Consider the following 27,077-nt stretch of genomic DNA (forward strand, 5'->3'; position numbering starts at 1 on the left):
ATGGCCGCCGTCCAAAACACCCGAATCCAGAAACAAGATGTCAGCCTCCGACATAGTAAATGCTTCATGGTCACCGTGGTGACGCTGTTTGTCTCCCTCATCCTGTCTATCCTTGGTTGGCTGTTACTAATCTACCATCCTGTTACCTCACCAACTCATACCCCGACTCCTGCAGAACACCAGTATTACACGTTACCAGCCCACGAGTTACCCCGCATTGCAGAATTCTTCAACAACACCTTCATCCAAATGTTGCACCATCACCAGCTGATCATGAACACTTCCAACTGCTGGGTGTGTGGACTGATGCCGCATTCCATGATACACCCTGTCCCATTCTTTCCCTACCCCTTTTCCATCTCTGGGTCTTGTCTTGCATGGTGGATGTTGATGCAGGAAGCCTACACTGTCAATGGTACTGCCAATTCTGCCTGTGGAACATTTCAGGATGACTTCTGGCGGAACAGATCCGGCCATGCCAATGCTCTTTTTTGCCCGACCAGCTCATCCACAATGCTACTATCACCAGATGAACTCGGTGAGATGATAGTATTCAACTCAACTAATCGACAAACATTTTCCAGATTCTGCACAAGAAGGATACTGCCTGATGATCGAGACACTGTGAATGCCATAAATGTGCAAGGCCCTGTCTGCATTCATGGCCTAGGGACTAAGAAAGTTGGTACCAGTACGTGTGATATCACAAAAACTTTAAACTCTATATCTCCTCCGAGGCTGGTGGCATCCCCCAACACCTATTTCATCTGTGGCACTGCCGCCTACACTTGGCTCCCCATTAACTGGTCTGGTACCTGCTATCTAGCCTTCCTCCTTCCAACAACGTATTCCACCCATGGAGGTTACCACCAGTCAATGAAGGGCGCTCTGCGCCGCTCACATAGGGGCGTCATAACAGCCGAGGATACAGCAGGCCAGGAAACCGGGGACTTCTTTAAAGGTTTCCTTCCTTTCTGGTGCCCCATGGCCAACAGTCGGGCTGTACGAGGACTGACCAGGGTCCTTGAAGCCACCATCACAGTAACAGCTGGTGCCCTCTCCAACATCACTGCAGAGCTGCAGACGGACCGCCTCATAATGCTTCAGAACAGAATGGTCTTAGATATCATCCTTGCCGATCGTGGTGGTGTGTGTAAATTGATCGGCTCCAGCTGCTGCGTGTACATCCCAGACAACGCACCTACAGTGAACGATGCCATCCAACGCCTGCATCACCTTTCTTCCAAAATTCATCTGGATGAAGGCAATTGGTCCCTCACAGGCTGGATCTGGGGCCTCCTTTCCCAGTGGAAGTGGAAGATCCTCATCTTCCTTGCCTTGGGAGTAACTGTCTTGGTCTCCTTCTGTTTGTGCTTTCAGTGTCTGCCAGTGCTCTGTACAATGTGTGTCCAGACCATCAAGCCTCCACCCTCTAACAGTAACAACACAAATATGATGATGATGCTCCAACAAGAAACCAATGGCCTTATGAACATTAACATTTCTTAAAGTATTTGCCATTCAATGGCAAAAGGAGGGTCTGAGGAAAAGTGTTCTTCTGATTGGCATAATTTGTACCGGGACTCCATTGCTTTTTCATTGCCATCTCGTGTCAAACACTTCCTCACGACCCCCCTGGTCGTTTCTGCTGATGCCTGAGGAAAAACTAACTAACACGACAACAGCCATCTTGCAGCCTGCATTTTTGCCCAGGAACTGTCGCACACCCAACCCCCCTGTTCTTTGCACTTCAACTTAAAGCCACAAGACACTCAACCCTGAGTAAATTATTTGTTTTCCATCTCCTGCTCCCAGCCTGGTAAACATCCTTGACACCGTGATCAGGTTATCTGGACAATGGTCTGACTGCTGGGCCTTGATCAGGGTGATTAAACAATGACTTGAAAGACCGGGCTTTGATCAAGGTGATTGAACAGTGACCTGAAAGACTGAGCCTTGATCAAGCCAAGTGAACAATGATTTGTGTACCAAGCCTTGACCAGGTCACCAACTACAAACGTCGTTTGTATCTGGTTATCAACTGCAAACACTACCCTGATTGAACAATGAACTAACAGCCAAAATATTGGAATGAAAAAGTATAAAAAAGATTGTAAGCTGCGGAGTAAAGCAGCAGCCTCCTCTGTCTTGTTTCTGACGAGCTTGGGACTCTGTTCCATAGGCCGGGCTATTTGAATAAATCTGGGTTCCTCCTGCAGACGAAGGCTCCTGTGTCTCCTTTTACTACATATGTAGGGTATGGAAGGCTTGGGCGGTTCCCCCGCCGCCGAGACCCAGTAAGTGGGTTAATCCGGTTCTTCAAGGTAAATGACCAAAATTTCAAAAAGTCGTGGAAATTAGCAACAATGGGCCAAACCAGAGCCAGATTCAAACTACAAAAGGCAAGTCAGCCCGCAACTCGACCATCAATGGGGTAAGGCGTTCTTAAGAACTACTGGAAATAAACGGCATCCTTATACGCCTGAGCCAGTAGTCAAGTAAGAGGTACCTGGCTAGTGAGAAAGTAGCATCATAGCGAAGGGGAGATGGGCGAACTATTGCACCATAGGCATCAAATTTGCAGATTATCAGTAAGCACAGAGGTATAACCCCATCCGCTGAATCTTATTCATTCTGGGATGAAAGCAAAGACTCAGCACTATATGCCTCAACTGAAACAGAAGAACTCAGTAGGAATACAAGTGGCCAAAAGACCATGATGGATGAGGTTGTGAAGCAAACATTAGGACCACTACAATTGTCATAAATTAGTTTGCCCAGGGATCCCAGACCCCAAGAAGTCAGCACTTTGGCAAAAAGATCCAGAAGAAGGAGTTCTAATGACAATTTGGAATTCATACGAAACACTGAGCCCCGTCAACTATCCGAAATACCCATAAACAGTTCTTGGTCAAGGTCAAAGTTCAGAATACAGACTCCCAGGGCTTGATTTGAGCCGGAGCTTGGCGGTGCTTTGCACCACCACCTAATTATCAGGGCCGGGTCTACAGTGAGTCATGCATTAAGATTAAGTGCACCGTTAATTGATTTATTTAAAATGACACTGGCATAGAGAGAGAGTGTGCTGTGTTTAAGTTACCCCCCAGTTACCGTTGTGGTTGTTCTGATCATGTAAAACACTTACCGTGTGTCTTTGGTGACAACGTCACGTTACATGACTGATTCTCAATTTCTCCTCACTAGTCTTTTCACTTCAAAACTTCCGGCCGCGGATCAGTGTTGCCGCCGCTGGCCCAGTGGGCAGGACACTGAGTTGGGCAGCAGCAGGGCTTTGCATTTGCCTGGGAGGGTTGGTCTTCTGCGGGGTTGGGGCTGTGCGCGGCAGAGGCAGTGACGCGTGCGCAGATTTTGCAGTTGTATGCGCGCGCACTCTGCTTTAATTTTGCCACGGCATGCCCGCCCCAGCATACCCACACAGCCGCACCCCACTGACCACCAGCACCGTATCCACTGGTGGTTGATGATCTCCTTTAACGCCGCCATTCAAAGGTCGATGTTGGACGACGTTGAGACAGACTACTACTGCTGCAGTACATAGCTCTTTTCACCAGGTGAGGGTGAGCGAGCGAGCATGGCCTGGGGTAGTTATAAATAAAGGTGCGCAGCGCAGGTGAGGGAGGGCAGGGCCTAGCAGGCCGCAGGCGGCGTGAAGTTTTTTAAATTATTATGTTTATTGGTCTGGTGTGGTGACCGTGACTGTCATGATGGCCTGGGGTAGGCCGGCGGCGGCCAAATGATCATGATTTAACAGTTTATTCCTGTACTTTTGCGCTTCAAAAGCCAACAAAAATAATGTTTAAAAAACTCCCGACACATTCAGAGCCTAATCATGATCTGAAACATAGCCTTAAAGCCCATCATAAACAGAGACCCAAGATATTCAAAGCATGTGAATATTAAAAGATCGGAGAATTAGATAAATAACGCCCTGTGTTAAGTTCATAGTACACATAAACATAAAGATGCGCGATCAGAGACTTTCACTTTCTGCAGTAGTGCAGTGGCTATTGTTAAGTAGTTGCGGGCCGGCCCGGTCTGTCTCGATGGATCAGTACTGGCCCTGGGATGGATTCAGTTTCGGTTCAGTGCAGGCTGGCTCATCAAATCTGTGGGGGACTGGGTTGGGGCTGTGAGCAGCAAGCAGCGTGTGCAGATTTTTTCAGCAATGCGTGCGCATTCACTGCTTTCCACCACACCCCAGCATACCCGCACTGCCTCAGGCTCTGAGGCCCGCTCACAGCCTTGCCTGGAATGAGGTACTAAACTGAGGTTTAGCGTGGAGGGAGGGGAGTGAAGTGCTTTCAAACTCCTTTCACCTAACTAACTACACATTGAGGATGATACACTTGAAGTTTCTGCATCGTCATCACCTATATCGTAACCTGCAGCAGTTCCTTAGGCTGGAACGCCTGGTGGGGGCGGCCGGTGGGGCCCGTTGTGCTGGGACGGTTCGCCACAGGCCACATTTCTACATCTCGCATGCCCCGGGGTGAATGATACGATTTTGAGAGGGGGTATTCTCCACTATATATAAATTACTGGGCATGCCCCGCTGCAAACTTCTGTGGTGTGTGTCTTTTGAGTCTTGAGCTACATTAAGGACATATCGACCCTGGATCGTCAATGTAACACCCGCTATGCTCTTACTTGTGTCCAAACGTAGAGTAGCCAAACATTGGGGTGGGGGCGGGCAACCTATTAGCACATATGTGGCCTGGCTACAGGACATTGCAAACTGCCAGGAACAACAATACACATTTTGGGAACAGATGCCAGTGTGCTTTCGACCCAATGATGTTTGGGAGCCCTTCTTATCCTTCATGAGGTAGAGAGACGCCTCTGTGTCCTCCACAGTCCACAGATGGAAGTGTTTTGGAGCAGGCCATGCCTGCTGGACCGGACGTCATCACGTCCCCACCTTTTCTTATCTGGTATCCGCCGAATGTTTAGCGCCACCGCCTACACATGCATTGACACACGCGCATACTCTCCTGATGTTGTTGCTCTCCGCGCAACATGTCTTTTCACGCTGCTGTACTGGGGTTGAGCACACTTTGCTGGTCCTTGTGCTCTGTAAGCACTGTGGTTGAGTCGAGATATGCCTTATCAACCTTATTACACCAAGGGCTGATGTGTAACCGTGTATCCCCTTCCTCCTCCCTCCTTCCTTCTTTTGTTCCTTCCTTATCCCCGTTGCCCCCTGCAACCCCAACCTCCCTTCGATTTCCTTACCAGATGAACCCGCGTGGTTGTACTGTTTATTCGTGTACTTTTGCACTTCAAAAGCCAACAGGTTCGGGCTGTGAACGGCAAGCAGGGTGCGCAGATTTTTTCAGCAATGCGCGCGCATTCACTGCTTTGCCACCACACCCTAGCATACCCGCACTGCCTCAGGCTCTGAGGCCCGCTCACAGCCTTGTCTAGAATGAGGTATTAGCTCACTTTGCCACCCAAGTTCAGACATAGCTATATGTTCTGCATTCTATAATAATAATAATAAGGGAAATTTGTAAAGCGCCTGGTTACGCGCAACGGCGTGTCCCCGCGCTGTAATGAGTGGAAACAGCAGTCACAACCGCAAGGTCGGCCCGGCTTACTGCGTGTAAAGGTAAGTTTTTAACTTCTTCCTGAAGCCGAGTTCAGAGGGCTCCAGGCGAAGGTCCAATGGTAGGGCATTCCAGCTTTTCGCGGCCAAGTATCTAAAAGACCTACCCCCCATGCCTGACTTTTTTATCCTGGGGACCTTCAATAGCCCTGTGTGCGAGGAACGCAGGGCGCGTGTAGGCGCGTACCGAGTAACCAGCCCCTGGAGGGGAGCAGGTGCCTTACCGCACAAAATGCGTTGGCAGGTACTAAGAGCCTTAAACTCAACCCTGCTCCTCACTGGGAGCCAGTGAAGGGCCTTGAGGGCAGCTTTAGACGCTGATCTTTTTGGGAGCTTCAGGATCAGGCGGGCCGCTGCATTTTGCAGCACCTGGAGTCGGTTGATGGCCTTTCCAGTGGCCCCCAGGTAGAGCAGATATCATAATCCAGGCGCGATGTGACGAGGGCATGCACCAGCGTCCTACAGGCTGCCGTAGGTAGGAAATTTAAAACTTTCCGCAAGCTTTTCAGGACGCTGAAGCAAATCCCCACCTGTCTGTTCTTTTTACATTTTTTAGATAAATGTATAGGCTCAGATATTATTCACTTGCTGGAATTCAGATCGGGCATTACATCTGACTTTCAGCAGTGCAAGTTGAGTATGTGGGTGGAGCCAGTGGAATAAGTAGGTAGAGCCGGGGAACGTGAGTGTGGCCTCTGACAAAAATGTGAGCACCTGGACCTCATATTTTACAAATTAAGTACTGCAGACTCCGTGCATCATGTATAGGCTTCTCCATGTGCTTCACTAATAGACTGGTTTAGCCACATAAGCACTAGCCGGAGTATGAAGAAATTAGAGAACTTGAGTCCTGCAAATGGTCCAAAACAAACACCGTTGCAATGAATAAACGGCACTCCTTCATCCAGGCCACTAAATTCCTGTATGTTTGCAGTCAGATAGTAAATGGAAAGAATCAATCAACAGGGTAAAACTTGAGACAATAACATAGAGACCAAGAAGACATCAATGGTTGACAATAGACCTTGTAGAGGAAACAATACAAAAAGCAAGTGATGTCTACCCTGGGAGGTGAAGAGATTAAAAGATCAAACAACCTGAAATAGCTAATGGGCGTCTATCAAGAGAAAGCAAATTTTCAAAATAAATCCATGTTTTGTCACCATGAACAATTTTGAACATATCAAGCCTTGACAGCCCTGATAATGGCACAGGACCATAAAGGATGGCAGAAGAAAAATGTGACTCATTAGCAGTGATGTTAAATTCTATAAGAAAGCTATTGTCTCTGAATGCACAGTATCTCAAAATGGATACTCAAATAGATATTCTATTGACAATAGTAACACAATCACGTAAACTAGATGACAAACATCAAGAGGAGATACTCATGACTAGAAATTAAAGAGGACAAGCATTGGCATGGCCAATAGGTCTCGCCTTTGGGACATCATAAGTATTTATCCATGCAGCACATTATCCTGGGCGCTGCGACATCTACTGTTACTTCATGTGTCACTGGTGAACAGGCATGCTGTGGCTAGGAGCAGTGCAGCATCTGAGCCATGAAAGGGGACACCTATGAGAGGTTGGTGTCTTGTGGAAGACGGAGTAGCGCACTTTGTAGAGATTTCTTGGGACTTTGTTAAAGAAGTACAATTTGGCAAGGGGTGTTGGGATCTTGTGTAAGGAAGACGCTTTTGAGTAAGTTGTTGGCAGTTCCTTGAACTTGAAGGACAACACTTATGAAAGAGTTTTTAGGATCTCGTGGTAGGTGGACACTTAGCAGGCAGTTGTTGGTTTTTTATGGAGGGTGTCACGATGCATTTAGGCGAAAGTTGCTGAGCTCTCTTGGAAGGTGGAGGGGAGCACTTTAGAGATAGTCTTTTTGGTATCTTGGAAGGCATGCGTGATCCATAAGAGAGAGGAATCAGAGTTTGTAGCCTTTCTCTGGAGAACATTGTTGCACAAAGTACACTTAAGAGGCGCTGGACACGATTGTTGTTTTTCTTGAATTAACTGCTAGCTGCAGTTGGGAGCCTAGCATCAGTAAATATAGCCAAGCTTGTCTCTATGCTTCTACTTATCAGTCTTCTAACTTTTGTTCCAATTTAAAACACACAAAGAGACCCGCACTGCAGATGTGACTTGAAAACAACCCCAACTGACTGCCATAATGTTGAGAAATGATGCACGACTGATTGCGACAAAAAGCCCAACATTACAGCGATGATTATCTATGCAAGCAAACTTTGGTATGTTAAACAAAATATTCACTTATCTATGCAATGCAAGAAAAAAATAGATAAGAGCTGACCTCCTTCGTTACCCAAGAGATGTACATCCAGCACTTTACTATTTATTACTTTTAGTCCAGCATTAACATTGGGGGGGCGGGAGGGGGGGGGGGGCATTTAAAAAGTACAAGTCCTTGAATGCAGATGGGAAATGGATGACTTAAAAACATAACAGATGCTTTCTGTGAGTAGTAGTCTTGGTGCATAGTAATTAAAACTGCTGGATTAGAGTACCTATATGAGTACAACAATATTTAAGTAAAAAAAGGCACATTGCTTCAAAAGCTTGCCCATTACAGACAGCACAAAAATGATTTTCGCTTAACGCCAAGACTGGGCTGCGGTTTGACCGTAGCTTACGAATGAAAGAACAAGAACATGGGAATGAAGTCAAAACCGTAGAGCAGGATAGAACAAGCGAGCAGAACTGAAGGGGAAAGTCAGAACACCCACTGTCCAAATACAGGGTGGTGGCCGTGGATGAGAAGTGGTGAGTGGGCATTTAAAAGTGCAGACACTAAGGGACTCATTACGATCGCGGACTGACTTGCGTCCGTCCGCGAGCCCTGAGTAGGAGGGAACGTCCGCATGGGCTGCGGAGTTCCCTCCTGTGCAATTAGGATGTGACCGCCACCCTGGCGGTCACATCCTCTATTTGTAACATTGCGGCGGGTGCGGCTTCAAGCTGCACCCGCCGCAATGTTACAAATGCATACATTGCATTTGTATGCAAAAAGCGGCAGGTCAGCGCGGTGCCTGCCGATTTCTGCATACAAATGCAGGGGGGTACCATAGGTACCCCCCATGTGCACCCCCACCCTCCTTCACCCAGGGGGCCCGCTACGGGCCCCCGAGGTGAAGATCCACATGCTTTTCCTCAGCGGAGAAGCCGCAGCAGAAAAGCATCTTTTCACAGCCATCCTAATATGTCTGGCGGTGTCTGAGAGACACCGCCACCATATTAGAGCTTTTCTGCCGCGGTTGTAAGCCAACCGCGGCGGAAAAGCGGTGGACTGAAACCAAGACCCACCAGCCATCCTAATTTGGCGGTGGGTCTTTGGTGGGTCCACAGCAGTTTTCCTGCATCCTCCGGGCCGGCGGTGGCTTCTGCCGGCCCGAAGGATGCGGGAAAACCGCGATCGTAATGAGCCCCTAGCTTTTCAAGGGTGTGGTCCACAAGAGACGAATATGTAATGTTCACACTCGCCTCACTAATCAAGTGGAAATAATTATACGAGGTTGGTGCTCCTCAGATAGGAACGGAAGTGACATATCAGCTGCGCTATCCAATTAGGTTGCAGCAAAGAAGAGCAACAATGGAGTCAACCTGTGGTAAACAGAGGGTGGAATCAAAGTTCTTTATTGAAAACAATACAAGCGAGAGCTGCTCATGCAGGCTCGACCTTAAAAAGGAATACCTTGTGCTGTAGGACCACTTTGGAAAAACATACCAGTCTTTATGCCTCTCCTTAGTCATCTCCTTCTGTGCTAGTCACTATCCGCCTTGCTAAAAATAATACATCTGCAATCTGACAACTGCACAGTCACCACCCACGTGTAGTCGCCTCGGGCAAGCTAGTCATAACATCGCTCACAATAAAGTTGTTAGGTAAGATGCAATGAATGGCATGTGACCTCAGAGCAATTCCCGTGCCTAATCCCAACCTACAAGAGTGGTGCAAGGATTTTTTCACCCTAGAGAAAGGGTGACATTTTGACATAGACTCTCTATTCGACGGTCAAGATTTTTCTTTTAGACGCAATTTGCTGTTCTTCTGGTTGTGTGGAATTGCCTCACAGTAAAAGGCAGAATATGTGGCTAAAACAGAGTGCTGCCAGGTAGATATATAACCCGTGACCTCTGTGTGTGCACTGCCACTCAAGATGCTAAGAGTCTGATTGACAATGTGCATACATGTCCCACTTGAGTGCTGCAACGACAACCAGAGACCTACCGGTTTGATACAGATTTTATTTGATTTAGGTGTTGGGCTTATGGTTAGATTTGTTTTGTATATGCTCTTTCCATTAACCTGACCTGTAAATAATGAATTAGCCTAGGGGTAAATGCTATGCTCTGTTAAACGGGAAAGGCAACTAGGAGATCTCACATCAAGAAAGGAATATAATCTTGATGTTATTCTTTTTTTAAAGAAAATTGGTGACAGACAAAGGAGCATATCAATGTCTGTTCAGATGACAGGGCCCATTGAAGGCCTCTGTACTTCGAAAGGGGTTTTACCATTTCATCACACCAGGTTACACAGGCTGATTGTTTTCATGTGTAAGTCAAACTTTGGATCTATGCAAACTGCACTTCCACAGACCTGAAGTTCTTTGAAGGATTACTAATGATATTGCCCTTACAGAATCAGGTGTAGGCAATGCAGCTTCAAACTTGTGAGGTGCAGGGTATTCGCCGATATCAGCAGAGCTGCCATTTTCAGTGAAGTATCCATTGATGGCATGGGTTATCAAAGCTCACACTTTTTACTTTTGTCAGGTGTCATTTGCCTAAGAAGTCTAAATGTCCTTTGAGGGGGACAGCATTAGCAATATCGGCCTGACTACTGTTCGGCTGCCTGGTCACCAAGGAGCCCTTTTCTACCACATAAATTAAAGCAGACTAAGCCAATTAAATTGCTGTATAGCTTCTTTGTGGTACATCTAAAGTCTGGCATGGAGCTCTGTGGCTCTATTCCAATATCACCCCACCACACCAACGCCACCCCACGCCTCTCACAAACAGTCAAATCCGATCCCTCACATGTGCTATTAAGGAGAATATCTTTTTTTTGTATACTGCTGGGTATCTCAGGGTTTGCCATTTGGTACAGCTGCAAATTAAAATGTGCCACCTCCATCATACTCTATACCACTTTTCTCTGGCTTGCATGGATAAAAAGCTAAGCTGCCTAGGCCAATATTTTAAAAGTGATATCTTTCAGTTGCACAATATCTGGAGAAAGTGCAAAAAGCGTGTTCAACTACTTTACCAGCATAAAACATGGTTGGAGGAAAAACATGCACTGATTGTGTAGTTTAAAGACCCAGTGTTTCCAATTGCCTCTTCCACAATCATCGTGTAGATGTTTTGGTTGTAGTTATTTTCAGAAGTGAACAGACAGGATGAGGTTTAAATCAAGGAAGAAAGCCTGGAACGTAGTGTAATTTCTAGGAATTATGTCAAGCTCTAGAATTGGTAAAGAGCTGTTTCTGTTCTGAGTAGCAACAGAAATCAAATCTGATGAACAGGGCTGACATTCCCGAGATAATGTAACTCCTCCAGCCAGCCGTCAGGTGTTTTTAGTGGGATCTTGCCCGAGCATGAAGGTATTAGCATGGGTCCTAAATGTAAGCAATGTGGCGTTATGGTCAGAGCTGCTGACTTTGGTACTGAGAAACAAGACTCAAGTCTTGACATCAGCTCAACAACTTGCGATTCTGAGCAAATTACTTAATCTCTGTGGCAGTGTCTATAAATATAAAATTAATGTGACCTTGTGGGAGATGTACGAGGCAACCGGGAGAAGGGTAATTGGTTTCTGAAGCACAGCGCAAGAACCCGAATGGGTCAAAGACGGCAGGGGGAATAGGAAGGGGTTAGAAGAAATGGTACCTGAATCACAGCGGACGGGCACTAATCAAGTAAAATTCATCTGTATTAGGTCGGTGCTCCTAAGCTAGGAACAGAAGTGAGGTATGGGGTGCATGAACAAATTTGGAGGGAGCGACCCTGGAATCAGCCTGTGGTAAGCATCAGGTGGGATTAAAGTCCTATATTGAATACAGCATGTCTCGGAGACAGCGCATGCCTGCTGCCTAGGTCCGACCTAAAAATGGACTAGGAAAACACTGTGCTTGTGGTGACATTACAGAGCAACTGGGTACAGTTGCCTAACATTCTACACACTATGATCTCGGCTTGGATGAGGATTGAAAAGGACATTATGAAGCATGTGATGAACAAAAAAGAGGTGTCAAACTGAAAGGAAGAAGGAATTAATTACAAACCGTCCAGAGTCACCCTGGAACAAGGAGACTTGAGGATATCTAATAATAGGGCACTCATTTCGCTCTAAGTGGACAATTCACAGTGCCTTGTAAACAGGGAAGCAACAATGAATATCAACAGCCCGAATGGGACAGTAAGAAATAACCCATAACAAGACTTGCTTCAAGGGGAGTTAGAAAAAGGCCTATCTCCTAAGGAAAAGTAATGAACAAACAACATATTATGTTAGATGGGAATAGCATGGCCCAAGAAAATGAAATTAAACCTTCAGTTTCTAGGAAAAACAAAAAAAGATTAAAGAATCTCTATAAAAAGGAAAAGAGAAATGCTAATAACAAATCATTACAGTTTTTCTAAAAAAAATAAGATCACATGAGCAATCTGACCTTGATCAGCCTAGATACAAACGAATCATGCAGACACGATCACTGCACATTCATTAATATTAACAATTATACCATCTGCCGCAGCTGAGAATTTAGGGATGGAAAGGAATTATAGACAACCCTTGATACAACCTGAAATGACCGAAATGGAGGCATGCCATGAAAGAACGAACATGTTAAACTAGATGAAGATATGCAGGATGTTCAGCAAAGCGAAGTGGAACACGTGGAGGTTCCGTCCACTCTAGGGGGGGGGGGGTTGGGGGAGTTGGGGTGGTGAAGGGAGGCGTTGCAGGGGAAAAAAAGAGTTCATATATTGAAGAATTGTTTGTTCTATTATTAAGATTAGCTCAGAGACGGCATAGACAAGATCATCTGCTCTTAACATGGCTCTAATGTGGATAAGGTTCCGGCATTTTTGTAAAAGGGGTATGGCTGAGGCCCCTGTTTTTTACGCTTTTGTGTTCTTACACATGGAAGGATCTAGACTGCTGCTATTAATATGTATACTGCTCATTTGCTTAGTTTGCACAAAAAAAGGATTTGCTGCTATTAATATCTGCACTGTTTATTTGCCTATTTTGCACATAGTAAGGGTTTGCTGCTACCTATATTTGCTGCTATTATATCTGTACTAAGTATTTACTTATTGATGTACAAAGAGCTTTTGTCTACTTGCCAATTTGCACAAGAGAAGTTTTTTTGTTATTTATTTACTGTACTGCACTGTTTACGTGCCTATTTTGCACAAAGTAAGGGTCTGCTGCTACCTATATTTTCTGCTACTATATTTGCACCACTGAGTATTTACCTATTGACGTACAAAGAGTTCTTGACTATTTGCCTATTTGCACAAAGAGAGGTTTTTGATGTTTACTATATTATTGTACTGTTAAATAACCCTTTTAGCATACATACTTATTATATCCATTCTTTAGCATGTTTTTAACTATGGCCTTTTTAAAAAAAAGCAAATAGCATGCTGCAGTTTATCTCTTTTAATGCAAATGGTCTGAACAATGTTCAGAAAAAAACACTATTGAATGCTGGTTAAAAAACCTAAACCCTGATATTATCTATTTACAAGAGACGCATCATAGAGACCAGTCCGATGCAGATGAAACATTCAAGAGCTGGGCTGGCCATACGATATCCTCCTCAGCTGGATTGACACAGAGAGGAGTATGTATACTGATAGGAAAACATCTAGGTTTTACTCTGGCAGGCACAGCCACAGACCCCAGAGGTAGATGGGCAGTTGCCCATGGTAAATTACATAATGTAAATATAATCCTTGCTACAATCTATGCTCCCATTTTAGACGATTTTCAGCCAATCCTACAGTTAAAGAATGCTATAACTGGCCTTCCCGGGTTAATAATATGGGGAGGTGACTTTAATTTTTTGCAAAATACTGTATTGGACTCGTCTAAAAAAGATCGCCGTCAGAATAAACCCCAATCTGTTTTGGCAATTCAAAGTTGTAAATTAGACCTTGATATCATGGATTATTGGCGAGTTAACAATCCTCTCAAACGAGAATATTCATGTTTCTCGGCAAAGTATAATTCCGCTTCAAGATTAGATTTTTTTTTTACCTCCCATGAGTTAAAGCTACATAACTATGTTCATCTACCAAACGCTTTTTCAGATCATGCGGCAGTCTCCATGGAGGTAAATCTGGGACCACAAGACATAAGCCCTATAAAACGATGTTTTTTTAATAAATCTAACCTTCTAGATCCTCAATGGTGTGCAGAAATTGAAGAATTCATTGAGGAGTTCTTTACACGCAATAGAGGTACAGCCCCACTAAACACGACTTGGGATGCATTTAAGGCCACTTTACGGGGGTTTATTACATCTAAAGATATACCAAAACATAAGGCAAGAAAGGAGGAGAAGAGCAGACTACAAACAGATCTTCAGAGGCAACCCAAGTACACTACAGGGCCAGAACAACATATTCTAGCCAAAAACTCTCCGAGGCTAAGAGTAGAGTGAGGGACTTCTAATATGCCCTGGGCGAAACCAATTTTAATTGCTACGCCCAGAGGATGTATGAGGATAGCGAGCATACAGGGAAGCTCCTGGCTTGGCAAACTAAAGAAAAACAGGCTCGCAACAGAATTGATCAACTAACTGACCCAATCACTAAAATACACGCCAAGACCACAGCCTCAATTGGTGAGTGGTTCCTGAAACATTATGAGGGAATCTATCAAACAACAGAAGAGGCCTCATCTGATTCAATAGGGGAGTTTATAGCTCAACTTACAATCCCCAAATTAGATGATGAAGAAAAGAAATGCCTCAACGAGACCTTTTCAGAGTCTGAGTTAGACGAGGTAATCGGCTCCCTCCCCAATGGTAAGGCCAACAGTGACGATGGTCTTCCAATTGAATTTTTTTTTAAATTTGAAGGAACTCTACGTAAAGAGCTTTTAATCTTAGTAAACAATTTGCTCCAAGGAGGATCCCCCCGGATTCTTTACTCTCAGCTGTTGTAGTTAGTATTTTAGAAAAGGGGAAGGATAGGGAGAATATAAACTCGTACCGACCCATAAGTCCACTAAACACAGACTATAAAATTTTTACTAAGCTTTTAGCAAATCGATTGAATAAAATAGTGGGAAGTCTGGTAGCTAATGATCAGTGCGGTTTTATTGCAGGTAGGCAGCCCCATACAAATACAAAGTTTGTATTGGATGCACTAGATTTTTAATAATAAAGTGAAGGCCCAAATCTAGTTCCTAGATGCGGAGAAAGCCTTCCATCTAGTGTCCTGGGACTGCCTATTTGCTATTTTGCACAGTTTTAATTTCCCGAATGTTTTTATTTCTCTTTTAAAACAACTATATTTGAACTCTAGGGCACAGATTATCATCAATAATTCTAACATCGTACATGCAAGGTCACTAGAGGTACCCGACAAGGCTGTCCCCTATCGCCAATATTATTCGCATTATTTATTGAACCTCTAGCGATCTCGATTAGAAATATACGAACTAATACAGTCCCGGTAGCTGGTATGACTAATATAAAATTATACGCCGATGATATTGCCCTGTTTTTAGATTCCAACCCCCTAAGTCAAGCGAAAATTAAAAAAATATTTTCCAACTTTCAAAAATTAGGGGGCTATAAAATTAATGTTAACAAGACGGAAATTATTTTATTAAACTGCACTGTAGACACTTTAATACCAGAATTTAGGCAAATTTATAACCCAATGCCGAAGAGATATCTGGGAATAGTTATAACGGACAATTTAGACGACTTGTTCTCACTTAATTATTCACCGCTGCTAAAAAAGGTTGAGTCCCTTTTAGAACGCTGAAATTTATTAGCCCTGTCCATAATGGGCCGAGCAGCATTGATACGCATGTCGATCCTACCTCTTTTCAATTTTTTATTTAATGCAGCACCCTGCGTTATTCAGGTCTCCTTTTTAAAAAAAATGGATTCCCTTATATCTTCATTTCTTTGGGCCAAAAAGTCTCCTAGACTCGCACTTAGCACTTTATATCTTCCATTTGCACAAGGAGGGTTATCCCTCCCAAATATAAGAGAATAATATTTTGCGTCTTTTGCACACCATAGTTTTCGTTTTTTCTTTTTAGACACGAACGAGGCGGACAATTTTTTTATGAAGAAGATGTTGCCAGAGGTAAAAATAATCGATCCGATTAGAGTCACTAAAGATCCAAAGAAAATCCGCTACAAGTCCCTCCAATGGATTTTTAGACAGAAAACCCAGTTTCTGAAATCCCATTCTATTCCTAGGATAAGTAACACAACGGATTTGAACAACTTCAACCTAGGGGAAGAGGGATTTATGGACAGAAAAATAATAAACCTCTGGAAGGAAAATGGTTTTGATAAAATCGATGACTTCCTGGCCGGTAACAGGTGGAAGACATGGGATCAAATTGCCAGCCAGGTGAACCATTCTCATTCCATTCTGAAATGGTCTTTTTTTATGTTGAATCCAATACTCAGGGAGCTAGATATAGGAAATCTTTATTTTAAGGAAACTATCTCTACAGCACTGAATAATAAAACTCAAAAAAAGACGAGTATTTGGATTAAAATACTAAAAGAAGACAAGAAGCAGGAATCCTCTTGTGAGATTATCGAGAGGTGGAAAAAAAGGGAGGATATTGAAATCAATCAACAAATTTGGGATAAAATAAATAAATGTAATAAAACAATCTTCCGCGGCGCTAATTTTAAACACATGCAATTTTATAATAAATGGTTGATTTACAGAACCCCCTCTTACCTCCACAATATCTTTCCCCTAGTTGTCGATAAATGTTTCCGGAATGAGGAAAAAGGGACTTGGAAACATATTGTCTGGGAATGTCCTAAAATCCAACCGCTCTGGAGGGAAATTGAAAAATACCTCTCCTTTGAGCTTAAAGCTCCTATAACATTCAATGATGTAGTCCCTGTTCTAGGCTGCTCAGCGACCAACACCCAACATGACGAATTTCTTTTCATAGCTTCTCTAATAGCTAAATCACTTATACTGCAGTCCTGGAAAACCAATTAAGTACCAACCTTTCAGGCATGGAAGGCTAAATTAATACGAACCCAGGGCAGGGAAAGAAAATATGCACTTAGATCAGGGGCGCTCAAAAAATATGAAAAGTTTTGGAGTGTTTTTGAATTGTAAAAGATACCTTCATAACCACCAGTCTGCCTATATGCACTTTTAAGCACTTTTGCACATTACAATTACTTCTTGCACTTTATAATCATGTCGTGGACACCTGATCATTGATTATTTATTTATATCCATATGCCATGTACTGTACTAAAGCTTTTCACAAATGTATTCTGTAATGCTGATCTTGTTTTTATGAACTCTCAATAAACAATTTTTTTTAAAAAGCAAAGCGAAGGTCTTATGCAACCCACTTACATCGTAAAGGCGGCAAAACATGTCGTTTTTCAAACTATATCTAATAAGTCACACTTTTTTACAAAACTAAATTCAGGCACTCAGTGCAATCCCATACTGAAAGTACAGGCGGCACAGTTTGCCCTGGACAACAATCCATCAAATGTCTATGAAAACATTAATATAGGAGCCACAAGGACAGACACTTGGAGTGATATGAATACTATTAAGGAACAAGCAATTCTAATTGGCCATCATTTCAATAAAAAAATTTCACCGCTGCCTGAGTTTAGTTTAGCACAAGAAACAACAGCAAAAGACAGTCCGTGTGAGAATCAACAATCTACAGAGATACGGAGGTATTGACCGGGGTCAACGGGCTAAGGAGCAACAAAAATTGCATAAAGCATGTTTTTATGATGATTTCAGTAGTAACCAAAAGAAGGAATCTCGTAGGGCGAACACAGTATTATTTGTTCTACAATATCCAAGCAACTGCGAGTATGATAAATTTAACAGGGGTTCTTTCCTCCGCCGCTATGCAGCAATTCCAGCATTATCTAAAATCAAAACTTTGCAGAGCGTGGCTTGGTTATGTCTTGCGCAAACCAATATTAGTAAAAAAAGGATAAATTAACAGTGATAAATGCTCCAGGGAACAAACGAGGCAACGGCCACCAACGTGTCAATTAATCTGCTGTGAAACACAGAGAAATAGCTACAAACAATATTTTGTCCCCGAGCAACCAGTATATAATATTCAGAAATGATTGTATTAATATTTACAGTCCAAAAAAGTCCTCCAAAATGAGTTTTTTCAAATGATTTCTTTATTTTCTTCTTTGAAAATTGAAAGTAACACGTTCTCAAAGATGATCCTGTGTAGTCGGTATCATCAGATGTAGCAAAACAGCTGACACGTGTTCCGTCTTGGGGACAAATCACTCAATGACTTCATCAGGGCATAAGCAATTCTGTCATAATAACACATCCAAGCCCAGACAGGCCTGTGTGCGGTCCCATATAATAATGGACTAAGAGGCGAAATGACTCGCTAATATTTGTTGGAATCCAAAACTAGTACCACACACACCCTTCACCTTGTTTGCCGTCAATCCAGAATTGTTAGACTCCACTGCTGCCTCCGATCGAGTTGCAGAAGCCGGCTCAGAGCTGTTCAGGGTCACGCCCTCCAATGCTGCCACGCGTGCCTCTCCAACAGCAGTCCCAGGAAGAAAGTCTCTGCGGAGGGAGCGAACCTGCCTCCCCCGACGGAGCTCCAGGGCGGCCCGGTGCCACTTCCACGGCACCACCGACAACGACGAGAGCCAAGTCCGCGTCTGGGACAGGAGCAGAGTCGGCGACAGCAGGGAGACGCTTGAAAGAGCAAACACCGGATTCGAGCGGAACACGCCCCCATGCTCATGCATGGAGAGCGAAAGGAAACCGAGTCAAACGACCCGGTGATTGCAGTAAATCTTCGGTAAGAAGAGAAGAGATTTAACCCAAGGAAGGTATTTGCACTAACAGAGTTATGCTGGCAATGCTAATGCTCATAAAAAAGCCCTCATTCGCACATGAAAAACCCGAACGCTCTGCTAAAGCTTAGAGCAGGGTACCGCGGCTGATAGCCTGCTTCCGCCATGTTCCTTCTCCCCTCCCAATTCAGACTGGCTGTATGTCTAACATCCCGATTGCTAGAAGCTGATCCTCCAGCTTGCTCTTCTTGAAACAAACGCAAAGGACTTTGCCAGATTATTACTGGCTGACTTGGAAGATTGGATTAACAGGATCAATGCCTTGCCTATAATTCAGACAGGCTTCAGGAAGGTTGTAAAACATCGAATAACATCACAGTGATTGATCCTTTTAGCAAAAGAAGGCAATCAAGCAGAAGCCCTCCCTGTATATATGCTTTTTAGACTACCTTGCAGCCTTCAACAAAGTCAACCGGGGCACACTCTGAAAAAAGTTGCAGGCATGGAAAATTCCAGACAACGTTTTATGGCCATCAGATTGCTGCATACCAATACCTGGGTCAGGGTTAAATTAGGCAGCGGCTCAACCTTTTCTAAAAATATTTTAATGAACCGGGGATTGAAACAGGGATGTGTGTGGCGCCAGTCCTTTTTAATTTATACAATGCAGACCTATTGCCGGCACCAAAATAGGGAGTGCAATCTAAGCCTGGGTGGAGTTCCACGAAGTACAAAAGAAACTCTGCTGTGCTGCGCAGAGGTCAGCATGTGCGTTAGATAAACGCCATTCGCGGTGGTTTTCAGTACAAGGTGCTTGTCCGCATTGTGCAATCATCACGAACGTCAACATGTACAGCTCAAGTGGGTGTTGCTTCCTTTCTGCCATTTGAGTAGATTTTTACTCGAGCTGCAGCTTTCTCAACCTGAATATACGGTTTCTCAAAGCGAGCGGACCACTTGCAATGAGAAATCTGACTGACCACGTTGAGAAAACTCGCTGGGAGGTTGATTTTCTATGCTCACGCTCGCCAACTTGATGTTGACGATCACGAGCACAGAAAAATCACAGTGGGAGGTGGATTTTCCTTGCTCATGCTCGCCAACTTGACGTTGATGAACATGAGCGAAGGAAAAAACTCGCCGAGCTCCGCGTAACGTGGAATGCGGAAAACCCCACAAACTCCGCGAGCAGAGCGAAGGTCACCACCTAGACTTAGTGCAATCCTTGTCACTTTTGCAGAATGCAGAGGATACTGCTTTATTAGCTCAGACTGCAGTTGGCCTCCAGGGCCCCTAAATGGTCTTCAGCATTATTATGATCTGAAGAAACTGAAATTAAATTTGGCAAAAACTAAAATTCTGACGTTTATAGTATCCAAGTCTAAGTATACCTGGAGTGTAAATGATCAAGAGATATTCACTAAAGAATACGTTTCATATCTTGGAGTAAGGCTAGATATACAATTAACGTATGAAAGTAAAAATAATGTGTATCCTCGCTTTCTATCTTTATAAATCAACTTTGAAAAATTAATGGCAGCCGAATGAGTCGTACCAGGGTAAGAGTGCTAGAAATAATCAAAGCTAAATTGGCACCAGCATTGTTATACGGGTTACCAACGTGGGGGTCTAGACAGAATGGCAAAATGGAATCTACTTGCTTGTTATTACTCAGAAGCTCCCTGTTCTGCCAACGCAGATCGGAATTCAGTTAGGTCAATCTATCTACCCAAGCAGAAACCCAATTTATTGAACATAGCATCCAATTGAGAAGTGTACCGCAAAGAACATAAAAAACCTGGTTTGGAAGGAGCAGCAAAAATACTTAATGATTCACATAAGCAATGGAATTCAAAATCTAATGAAGAGCCTGAAATATCTAGAGCTAATGGAATACTGTGAGGAAGGGACAGGTTAAAGCTATTTTACTGCTCAAGTTAAAATAGTGCAGACACAGATGATGGACGGACCGCTGAAACTTTTCAGACACTCACCCCCAGTCACAGATCTGGGTTGAATCCATCATCATTCTTTAGCTCACTTCGGCACCTCAGTTCAGACCCAGCTATATGCAAATCAGTCTAGACCCTGTGCCTCATGGGAACAGCCCAGCTCGAACTGCCAATCCAGGTCTTCCCTAAACAGGAACAAGCAACCTGGGACCGGTTTCTGGGTAACACCCTTCATCAGCCAGGCTACCATGAATCCAGTGGCAAAGTGAGCAAGGGACACACGCCTGGGCATACCCTGCCAACTCAGGGCAAACAAAGCAAACACAAGGAGATGATGGACGAAGCGCTGAAACTTTTCAAACACTCACCCCCAGTCACAGATCTGGGTTGAATCCATCATCATTCTATAGCTCACTTCGCCACCTCAGTTCAGACCCAGCTACACTGGGAATGGACGGTCAGTGCGCAATCCTGCGTTTTTTGAATTTAAATGGACAGACAAAAACGTAACATGCTTACGAGAAACCAAATAGCTCAGGGATGAGTCAGTTGGTAGCAACAGTCACTAAGGGAGGGGCTTGGCAGAGGATTGCAAGACAGTATATTCTGCGTAGAAAGTATATTGAAGTTAGAGGTTAAAAAAAAAATAATAATAAAAGCTAACTCAGCATGTGGGTGTGCTCGACTGAGTTGTGTGCCTGAGTCAGAGTAAACTGTACAAAGTTAAGAGTGTTAACATGCAAATGTGTGCGTACAACACAGGGTGTACGGGTACACTCACTGTGTCCACGCTCGGTGTTCGGGGGAAGGGGCAGACCTAACCTCACAAAAAGTTTATTTTGTTAGTAGGCCAAGTAAAAGTCAAAGGTGGGCAAAGGATAGAGTGAGGCTCTTGGAAATAGCCCATGGTGTGGAAAAAAGGGCTCCAAGTAGTTAACAAGCGCTGTGCAGGCAAAACATGAAAAAAGTTCCTCAAAAGTGGATGAAAGCAGTACTTGGGCCATGGGAAACTGATTAGAGCACACGAGAAAGAACAGCAAAATAATGTGCTACAGCCAATAGAAACGGAGGAAAAGTAAGTGGCAAGCATACAAGCCAATGAAAAAAAAGGGTGGAATGTAAGCCCCTTTTAAGATTATATTAAATACAATATATTTCACAAGCACAGCACAAGCGCTGTGCAGGCGAAACCTAAAAAGCACAGCCATCGGGAATGACCCACTGCATGCCTCCATTTGGGCGGGGCATGGATATAGCCTTCGAGAGTACAACACCTTAGAAGAGCATGGTTGCATGACAATGCACACTGCATACAACGATCTGCACCACTCGATTGAGTGATTTATTCCCAGAACAAATGGTCACACTGAAGTTGTGGGTATGAACAATCTGCCATGGAAATATGCACTATTATGCCTTCATTAGGTAGTCCTCACTATTCTAGATTCAGTAATATTGCACATAAACTACTGGTACCACAAGATGCACTAATTATGAAGTAGTGTATTCACCTGGTTCAGGTGAGCCTACACCACGTTTTTTGGCGGATGCTGGACTCTGATTGGTTGCTAGTTTTGCCCAATCGTTTTAAACTTCCAATGCTGACTCAAGCTCAGCTATTGCCCGAAGCCAGCCAAGAAACTGAACAGCAGAGCGCATTCACCCCGTGGCTGCTTTGACATTGCTCTGCCACAATAACCTTTTTTTCTGCACAACAACCTTTTTTTCTTCTCTGTAGGACACTGGAGTGTCCGTTTTAAGAAGGCGCCTTGCTCTTAATGATCTGTGTGTGACCTGGGCCTTGCCCGTTTATTTTAACAGTTTGATTTTCCTTTTCGCACTTTTCTTTTACTTTGCCTTTGTTTCCCAGTTTTCACCTGGTTCAGGGGAGCCTTAACCAGGTGTTAGGAGTTGCTGGACTGTGCGATTCAGGATTATTACCAAATCAATAAAATAGCGGCAAACAACTCCGGTCAGGTAAAAGCTGTCAGGTCCTGGAATAAAATTAATAGGTGAGAACTGTCTGAAACCTTAGAGGCCTCTCGGCCATCATTATCGAGCGACCCAAACGAAGCCACAGCCATCTATTTTCTATGGATCAATGAGGCAGTAAAAAAAACTGGCCTCTATTAGGATGGTTTAAAATCATAGAATTCGCCCTGCAGCTCCTTGGTATTCTTCTAAGCTTAGGAATCTGAAAAAGTGCTGTCTGCGACAGGAGAATGCCTGGAGGAGTAGCTACTCCCTAGAAGAGTGAACGAAATATAAATTAGTCATTCGTGAATATAAGACTATGATTAAGATGGAATAAAACAAATATTTCACAGAAAAAATTAATTCATCCATCAACTTCCCTAGGGAACTTTTCCATACTGTGCAGATGCTTTTGTACACCCCTACTGCCAGCACTTTAAACCCTAGTCAACAGCTATGTGACAACTTAGCTGAATTTTTCAGAAATAAAGTAGATGCAATATATAGGGACATTAATGTGAGTCGGAGTGCTAATCTCCCATCATCAGGGGATATTCCCTTAGACACCAGCCTTCCGGCCCTGCTCAATATTCCGCCTCTTACAACGGAGTGAGTGGTTGAATTAATATATCTCATTAAATCTGAAGATCCAATGGATCCGTGTCCCCCAAAGGTGCTTGGAGAAATAGCAGGAAGTATTGCTACTCCTCTCACTATGTTGCTGAATAACATCATTAAGGTGGGTAGCTTTCCCACTGAATGGAAAAAGGCGTCCATCCTCCCTCTACTTAAAAAATCTACATTAAACCATAATGAAGAAAATAACTACTGTCCGATTTCTCTGCCCGCTCCAGCAACAATTTTACAGAGGCATTTAAATATTACTCTCTCCCAATTTTACTACTAAAATAATATCCTGGTTGGATCCCCAGTTTTGCGTCAGGAAAGCCAATAGTATGGAATCTGCACTGGTAATGGTAATGAGGAGATTCGGGATCTCATGGAAAAGGGCGGTAATGCTACAGTGCTCCTTTTGGACCTATTCACAGCCTTTGACACTGTGAGTCACTTAGTCCTGGAACACTGGCTGGCAGAGATGTGTATCGGGGGTTCAGCTCTCGACCTTCTGTGCTCCTTCTTAATGATAGAGAGCAATCAGTCTCCTTAGGAGATTTCCCCTCTCCTTACCCTCTGGTGTTTCGCTAGAGTCATCATTGAGCCCCACTGTATTTAATAGTTACGTGGTTCCACTTGCGAAATTGATAAGGACATTTGGCTTTTCAACAATCTCCCATGCTGACAATACCTAAATCGTAGTATGCATCACCAGCAGCATGGAGGAGGTGGCTCATCGGTTCAATAACTGTATGAGAGCTCTGGTTAGTTGGATGAGTAGCTATTGTCTCAAACTAAACTCTGAAAAGACAGAGGTGCTCCTTTTTGGAAGCGACACTTCATATTAGAATAGCTCGTGGTGGTCTCAGACCCTTGAACCTCTTCCCACTCCGGTACTGAAAGTGAGGAACTTGGGAATCATGTTTGATTCCAAACTCACTTTTACAGATCAGACTAATCAGCGGACCTCTTCTTGCTTCTGCCTTTCATTTCCTATGATCTTCAGAAAATAGTCATCAATTCCCTGATTCTATTGAGGCGGGACTATTGCAATGCCCTTTATTTTGGAATGCAGCAAGGCTTTTTAAAAACACTTCAGAGACAACAGAATGCAGCAGTTCACCTCCTAAGGAACGTTAGGAAGTCGGAATCAGTCTCAAAAGCATTGGAGGAACTACATTGGCTTCTTGTTAAAAAGAGAGTAGCTTTCAAGGCGCAATGCATAGCACATAAAGCTCTCCTTCACATAGGCCCTGAATTCTTTAAGAGAAAATTCTCTTGGTATTCTCCTAAAAGGTGCTTACGATCGGCAGTTTCCAAAAAAGTATTGGTTCCTAAAATTCATACAGCCAATTGGGGTGACAGAATCTTTGTCCATTCTACTTCCCAACTCTGGAACCAAATGCCGGAGGATTTGAGAGCCCAGATTAATCTACAAATTTCCAGAAAACATCTTGAAACTTGGTTATTTGCTCGTCCCCTTTAGTTTCTTGATTGTGGCTGTTGGCAATTCAGCCTATGGCAGACATTAGCGCCAAGACGCCTTCTGGCATAGGCGCCCTCTAAAAAAAAAAATCTCAAATCAGTGTATTAACTGCATCCCAATGGCTTTAACACTGAAGAGTAGCAAATGACAGTGGGAATTAATATTAATGCACTGATTTCCTCATATTTTACCCTCACATGCCATGTACTTTTCTGCAGGAAACAGTCATAACATCGCATGCATTACATTGCATGCTTTTACAAAGCGGTTGTTACAACGACCGCTTTGTTACAACGCGAGCCATTACATTGCAAGTCGTTTCAACGACTTGCTGTAGGGGGCGCACTGTTGTTGGATTTACAATCCAACACCTTCCCTGCTATTGCACAAACTGGAGTAGGAATAGTAAATTATACTGTTCCTAAATCCAGGTAGCCCCCTACAGCAAGTCATTGAAACGACTTGCGATGTAATAGTTTGCGTTGTAACAACACGGTCATTGTAACAACCGTGTTGTAATGGCCTGCGATGTAACGCATGCGATGCAAAGGTATGTATTCCTTTTCTGCACATATATTCTGCAAGGTCTCTCAAACATCTTAAATAAGTATTGACAGAACTGGCCATATGCTTGCGAATTAAGATGGCCTGGCTAAAACACGGTCAGACAGGGGTATAACGTCCATCTGTGCAGCAGGTGCAGTGGTGCCAGAGGGACGGATGAATATTGATTTAGGGTGCATTTTATAATTGAAATAGCAGCGTGGAGAGCCATTTCCTCCCTCGTGGGCCCATGACACACCGGCTACACTACTGCTGACAGACATCTGCAGAAGCACTTAAGTGGAAATCATGGAATGGTTAACAATATGCAATGGAGTACCAAGAAGGCAGTATGTAGACTTTTTGCTGCGTCATTCTTGCATTTTGCCACTTGCACTGCAATGCATAAACAACGCTAGAGTTGTAGGTTGCAAAATGCCTGCTGGCAAAATGGAAAGAGGAGCGGGTACACGGGGTGAAACGCCTGCGTCGAGAGTGAGTCGGTGTTTGCCATGAAGTGAAATGTCCGCAAACGTCTTAGGCCCTCATTACAAGTTGACAGGAATTGTCATACGAGCAGAAACCCTATTTTCGGCAGAAATTGGAATTACAGAGGTCGGTGGCCAGAAAATGGTGCAACATTTGGAGAAAACACGCAGGATTCAGGCAAATAATACCAATTACTGCAGGTTCAATAGGGGCATTGCTAGTAATCTAGTGATAATACTGCGGCCTAGTAATACCAATTATGTATCATCATGCACTACCCTTAGCCCCGCCCCTATCCCCGCCTACTTGACACACCTCTAGCTCCTTTTAATGAGTACCTGCACTTATTTTTTCCCATTTAAAGCACTGGGACAGACTGTGCACATGCCTGCCTTCAGCCCCTGCAGCATGAAACAGACGGTCTGGTGTTGGCTTTTCAACAATGTTCGGGTCCTAAATGTTCAGATCTAGGACAAACATAATTGCTGTTGGCCGAAATCTACTTGTAGTTATCGCCAAGGGTGAAAAAACGCCGCTCATAATGAGGGTCTGAGTCTTGTATTACCACCTAGAATTAAGGGTCATCTCGTAATTAGGGTCTTACGTGTGAAGAATGGAGCAACCTTCCTGTACAGGAGGCAGATAAAATGTAGGAAGCACTCTTTGAAGAAGGTACTAACTTCACATACGGTGAGGCCTAAAGAAATCATGCATGTCGTTGTTATGTTTGTCAGACTCAGAGGACAGGCAAAGTACACGTATCAGTGAGTGAAAGTGCGGCTCATGCAAAGTAAGGATCGCCTAAGAATCTGTCAGGTTAGAATGTGAGAAACTGAAGACTTCTTTGCTGAGTATAAAAATAGGAATTCTGAATTTAGCAAGGTCAAAGCAAGATGGAATGTGACACCAGGGCGCAGGCATACATCATTGTGACATGTTTTCTGCATTTAGAAACGAAGAGTGTTGGAGTACCGAGCCAACTTGTTTTTATTCACATGCAAGGCAAAACAATCTACCTGGTTACCTTAATTCTCAATCATTGGGAAAGTAGCAGTGGGAAGAGGCTTAATGGAAAGGATAAAATGTAATGGGAATGAAGAGGGAACATAGAAGATAGGACTTCTTCTTAAAGCGCCTTGTTAATGCTTTTCTGAAGTATGTGTATATGCGCCTTAAAGATTTGTCATTTGTTTGTGTTTATTTCTGCAGCTTTTTGTTGCCAAGTAAGCTTCTTAGGGAAAATCCAGCCTATAACTGTGCTATTTGGAGTTAACTGATAAGCAGCCGAAAAGAGTTTTTGTTTACGG

At 43.8% G+C, this 27,077-nt stretch overlaps 2 protein-coding genes across 2 annotated transcripts in view; one reads left to right on the forward strand and one right to left on the reverse strand.

Moving 5' to 3' along the window:
- Positions 1–26,997, forward strand: LOC147697898 (uncharacterized). The gene is made up of 3 exons (XM_086933589.1): positions 1–1,147; positions 15,948–16,267; positions 26,980–26,997. Exons 1-3 carry the CDS (start codon positions 1–3, stop codon positions 26,995–26,997), a joined length of 1,485 nt encoding a protein of 494 aa, XP_086789715.1.
- Positions 1–27,077, reverse strand: part of EGFL6 (EGF like domain multiple 6) — a 433,277-nt gene that overhangs the window by 104,149 nt on the left and 302,051 nt on the right. The gene's annotated exons all lie outside the window — the stretch shown is intronic.

Source organism: Lissotriton vulgaris, chromosome 8 (genome assembly GCF_964263255.1).
Source record: "Lissotriton vulgaris chromosome 8, aLisVul1.2, whole genome shotgun sequence".
Lineage (NCBI taxonomy): Eukaryota > Metazoa > Chordata > Amphibia > Caudata > Salamandridae > Lissotriton > Lissotriton vulgaris.

Bases quoted from the DNA above. Each gene is read 5' to 3' on its own strand.
- LOC147697898 (XM_086933589.1), top strand. From the start codon at position 1: ATGGCCGCCGTCCAAAACACCCGAATCCAGAAACAAGATGTCAGCCTC. The intron at 1,148-15,947 runs GTGTGTGTAAAT...TTTTCTTTTTAG, and splicing joins CATCCTTGCCGATCGTGGTG to ACACGAACGAGGCGGACAAT.